The sequence below is a fragment of the Phragmites australis genome, chromosome 8, assembly GCF_958298935.1.
Source record: "Phragmites australis chromosome 8, lpPhrAust1.1, whole genome shotgun sequence".
Lineage (NCBI taxonomy): Eukaryota > Viridiplantae > Streptophyta > Magnoliopsida > Poales > Poaceae > Phragmites > Phragmites australis.
Window position 1 is genome coordinate 4,484,828 of NC_084928.1, and position 5,295 is coordinate 4,490,122.

The 5,295-nt window shown below is 50.7% G+C and overlaps 1 protein-coding gene and 1 pseudogene across 1 annotated transcript; both read left to right on the forward strand.

Annotated features, from left to right (window-relative positions):
- The first annotated feature begins 285 nt into the window (after positions 1–285).
- LOC133926364 (exocyst complex component EXO70B2-like) lies at positions 286–2,156 on the forward strand. The gene is made up of 2 exons (XM_062372285.1): positions 286–448; positions 540–2,156. The coding sequence occupies exon 2, from the start codon at positions 559–561 to the stop codon at positions 2,038–2,040; it is 1,482 nt and encodes a 493-aa protein (XP_062228269.1). The 5' UTR covers positions 286–448; positions 540–558; the 3' UTR covers positions 2,041–2,156.
- A 147-nt stretch (positions 2,157–2,303) lies between these two features.
- LOC133926365 (uncharacterized) lies at positions 2,304–4,983 on the forward strand (annotated as a pseudogene).
- Positions 4,984–5,295: the final 312 nt, after the last annotated feature.

A 5,295-nucleotide genomic window follows, 5' to 3' on the forward strand; every position in this document is an offset into this window, starting at 1 on the left:
TCGCGGTTAGCGGTGCGCGCGCGGCCTTGGCGGCTCGTTGCCGCCGAATCGCGCGGGCCTGATGCACCTTGGTCCATCAAACCAAAGCAATCACACTGCCTGGCGGCGGAGGGAGTGATGGAAACCGAAAGGGAAGGGATGCTTGGTGGTATTGAAGACTCGCTCGTCAAGTCCACGCCCGTGTTTCTTCCGTGAGTTTCTTCCGTGTGCTTGGATCCATTTGTCTCAGTCCGGTGGAAGTGCTTATCGGTAGCCTGGGCACATACGCACGGGAAAACCGCGTGGAAACAGAGGAAGTACACGACTCGCGCTGAGCTCGCGCGCCAGTCAATGGTACTGCAACGCTCGCGCGTAGAAAAAGGAGCTGCAGCGAAGGCTAAGCCACCACGACGGCGCCTCGGCAGTTTCGCCTCTTCTTCCGCCCCGGCCCGCCTGATCTTGTTCCCGCGTGCGTCCATCACCTGCCAGTTTGCCGCGAGTACGCGCGCTGCCTGCATGGGAGAACCCCCTCGCCAAAGCTAACTGCGCTCGTCTTCCAGGCCGACGAGCGCTGTCGCCATGCTGCATGCGCGCGTCAACATCGCGGATGTCCGGTTCGGCAACGACGGCGGCTACGACAGCAGCAGCAGCGGTGGCAGCAGCCCGGCCTCCTCCCACTCCGGCCCCTCGGAGAGCGATGGCTCCAGCAGCACCGCCGACGAGTTCTGCTCCGACCTGCGTGAGTTCCGGCGCCATGGCTCTAACTCTTCTTCCTCCTCCTCCTCGGTCAGCGACAGTCTCCGCCCGGTCTCGGACTCGTTCGCGTGCGTCCTTGACGACATCGACAAGCACCAGAAGCGCATGCTCCTCCTCCTCCCAGCCTTCTCCTCTTCTGCCGGCGCCGGTGCGCGCGCTGACGCGTTGTCTCGCTGGCTTGTCGGGTTTGACGTCGGCTGGGTGCTGGACATGGACGCGTCTGGATGGGCCGGAGAGAGTCTCCCGCGGCGGGAAGTTGGGAGGAGGGTCAGGGCTTGGGCGCAGGCACTGAGCACCATGGAGCGCGTCTTCCGCCTCCGGCACCGGGAGCTCACGGCCGCGCAGGTGACGGCTTTGGGGGAGCTCGCGGCCGCGACAGCCAGCGCGATGCTGAAACTGGCCAGCACCGTGGCTGCGCTGGGGAGCTCACCGTCGAAGCTGCTCGCGGTGCTCGACATGTACGTCCCGGTCTCGGAGGCATTCCCCGTCCTCGGGAGGCTGTTCTCATGGGGCCCCTCCCACGCCGTCTCGGTTGCCACCGAGGCCACGCTCACCGACCTGGTGGACGCGGCCCGGCGCTGCGGGTACGACCTAAGGGCGTTCATACGCTCGCACTACCCGTGGCGTATGCCGCAGGGCGGCGAGGTGCACCCGTGCGTCGGGTTCTGGATGGGCTACTTCCGCTGCATGCTTCGCAACCGCATCTCTCTCTGCTTCGTCCTCGGCAGCGAAGACGACGCCGGCGACCCCGACGCGTCGCCGCTGTCGCCAGGGGCCGAGGGCGGGCTCAGCCTGGTGACGGAGCTGATCTTGTGCCTGGAAGACGTTCTCGAGGAGAAGTCCGCCGCGCTCGCGTTCCCGGGGCTGCGACAGGTGTTCATGCTCAACAACACGTTCGCCATCGTGCGCCGCGCCATGCGCTCCGACCTCAAGCTCTTCCTGCCGCCGGAGTGGGTCCGCGTCCGCGAGGAGCGCATGAAGGGCTACATGATGGGCTACGTGGACGCGTCCTGGGCACCCGTAGTGTCGCGCTTGGACGGTGGCGGCACGAAGCCATCCGCCGTTCTCCGGCGCCGGATCAACCGTTTGAGCACGTTCTACTCAGCGCTGGAGAACGCCTGCGTCGCGCAGAGACGCTGGAAGGTGCCCAACCCGGTGCTCCGGGGCGTCCTCCGGAAGATCGTGTCGGAGAACGTCGTTCCGGCCTATCGCCGGTATCTGGAGGACCATCCAGAAGTTGAAGTGGCCGCTGGGCGCACCGCGGAGGAGCTGGAGCAGCAGTTGTCGGAATTGTTTGAAGGATAGAAGACGGAATTTCATTGGAGTTGCGTCGTTCGGTAGCTCGCTGTGTCATCTTGGCCCTTTTGAAAATCCTTTTATACATATAGATCTATAAAAAAATAATACTTAAAAATAGGCGGTACCATGATAATTGTTATAATGACAACTACCACATATAATTTTATAAAGTTTACATATAAAATTATATGTGGTTATATCACGTGTAAAAAAAATATTATTTTTAAAAATTATTTCCTAATAGATCTATGTATTAAATATAATTTTAGAAATGATCAAAATGTAAAAATTCCACCTCGTGCTGACCTCTGTTTCTTGGTTGAACTCTCAAGTTTTTCATCGGATCTGTATCCAACGCTCAGTAAGAGGTGACAGGCGTATAAAAACTCGCACGGTCCCTCCCTCATCTATTTTCCTCCAAAAGAAAAAGGAAAGAGGATCTGTTCTCGTGATGGCCGGAGGCGGCTGGTCCTCCCTCCCCGCCGATCTCCTCGAAGATGTCTCCTGTCGGCTGTCCTCCGACGCCGACCACCTCCACGTCCACCAGGTCTGCACCCACTGGCGAGCTTTCACCTTCGATCTAGCCGCCTGCCGTCCGTGGGTCGTTGCCGGCGGCGCGCGGCGCAGCGGACTTGTACCGATCGGCGACTACTCCCTCCGCCTCCCTCGTCGCGGCGCACAGAGGATGGACGTCGGTGCTCCTCCGTCCGGTCTCCCGTATTGCTGCGGCACGTCACGGGGTTGGCTCGCCCTGGTGGACGATGACCGATCCCCAACGCGGCTCGTGCTGTGGGAGCCTCTCTCCAACACCGAGATCTCCCTCCCGTGTCCGAGTTCCCTCACCCGAGTCTTCCTCTCCGACGATCCGCTCACATCTCGAACTGGATTGCTATCGCTAGCCAGCTTCAGGGTCTAATAGGGTCTTCTGGCGCCCTGGAGATGCCGCCTGGACCATGATGTATGAGCGAGGTACGTACGAAATCGACACCATCGATATCGCATTCCATGAAGGAAAAGCATACTACATTGACAACATGAAAAACATTATTATCTGTGATCTCAACGTTGGAACTGGTCCTTCTCCCAAGTGTACTCGGATCTACCATGTTTGCTTCGTAGTGAACAATATTGGCAGGTGGGAAGAAAGGCTTCACCCCGTGCGTGGGGTGCACCTGGTGGCCTGCAAAAGCGAGCTGTTGCTTGTGCTGTTGCGCTGGGGAAGCCACCCGTTACTGGCTGAAGTCTCAGAGTGGACGCCTAACCGGCGCTTGGAGCTCCGCGAGCACTACGTGAAAAAATATTTAGAAGTAACGGATCATAATTGTTATATATAACTACCTGTCACTCTGAACATGTCACTGATAAGTAATCATAAGTGATAGGTAATAACCTATCACCAATAAAATCATTGATGACGGATCAAAATTTAACTCATCACTTATAACCTTCATAAGTGATGGGTCATAACTATGATCCTCAGTTCTCGACATGAACCCTAAGGCGTAAGCGCAACGGTTTTCGCGCTAGTTGCTCAAAAAATCGTATAAAAATCAAGCAAGAAAACGCATTACTTATTCTAAGTTATACGTGACGAGTCACAGTTATGATCCGTCACTCATAATTGATGAACAGTTTTTGCGCTTTTTGAATACGAAAAAAAGGCAAACAAAAATATTTTTCACCTGAGCTAACCCAACTCAGAGTCATCACCACTCGCGACGTGTCCATTGCTATTTTTCAAGCTGTTTTCATAATGTGCTTACATTGGGAATCGAACTCACGACCTACTCTCGCGCACGTCTCCGCCTTACCACTTCAATTTTGAGCTTTGCACAGCTTGAAAGATTAAGTTTGTGCCCTCAAAAAATTCTACACTATTTTCGGAACATGCGTTTGTGTTCATAGCCGCCATCCCTTATATCAAACTTGAGCAGAAATATACAATAGTTTCTATTCTAAATGAAAAAAATTAGAGAAAAATAAAATAAAAATAAAAAAATTGTGAATCCAATACTATAAATCAAATTTCTTTAGAAAAATGATATTTGCTTTTACCATTTTACTACATATTTTATGGTTTGCAAATCAATGCAAATTTTACTATTAGATAAAAAAAATTATATAGTTATTATTTTTAATTAATACTTGCTAGATTTATAATTGATACATTATTAATGATTTATTAGACATGTCACAACTACATAAAAAACTAAAGAGATTATGTGCTAATACATCTAATATTTCATCAAACTGATTGACTAATACATCTAATAATTGACTAATTAAGATTCCTTCATATATTCTTACGAGTCAAAACTTGTTATTAGTGACAGGTCAAAACTTAACACGTCACTAATGACTCTCTTGGATGATTCGTCACTGATGAGTTAGTCATTAGTAGGGTTACAATTTGACCCGTCATTTATGACTGGCCTAGGATGATCCATCACTGATGAAGAGTCATATATGACGGGTCACAACTTGACCCGTCACTTATGACTGGCCTAGGATGACCCGTCAGTGATGACGAGTTATCAGTAATGAGTCAAAACTACGATCCATCACTTTTAGCATAAGTGACGGGTCATATTACGACCCATCACTAATTTTGTGTCTCCTTTGTCTGTTTTTCACGTAATATAGAGGGTGATGGACCTTGGTTACCACTTGCTGTTTGTGGGCTAGGGAGGGCCCTATCTACAAAGGAGTTTCCATCAATTACGAGGAATTGTGTCTACTACGTGGATAAATCTGGCAATCAACGGTATTGGATATATGTGTTCCATTTGGAATCTGATGTTTTGGAAGAAATTCCTGACCCGGAGGAGCTCAAGCAAGACACAACCAACAGGACGCCGTATACCTGGTTTTGTCTTAGAAAACCTTCCTTAAGCAGCAGTGAGCTTGAAACTCATCTTCACGAATAAACTGTTTGTTATGTTATGTATAGACCACCTTTAAGATATAATCATGTGATTAATTACTAAGAGTTGTGTCTATTGCAAAGGGGTGTCTCTTCAATAGACATGTCCTCTAATCATGTTCATTCAACATGTATAAATATGTAAATATTCTCATCAATGAAAACAAGCAATGATTCTTTCTACTATTTGTTATTTCTATCTCCTATCTACTCGTAATATGTTATCAGTCACAGAGAAGCTCAGAAAAGAAGGATGAACGGGAAGCCAATCGACCATCCCTTTCCCACGCCGATCAGTAGTGTTCTCGCCTTGGAACTTTTTGCTGCATTAGGCATCA

Coding starts and splice junctions, on each gene's coding strand:
- LOC133926364 (XM_062372285.1), top strand. CDS start 559: ATGCTGCATGCGCGCGTCAACATCGCGGATGTCCGGTTCGGCAACGAC.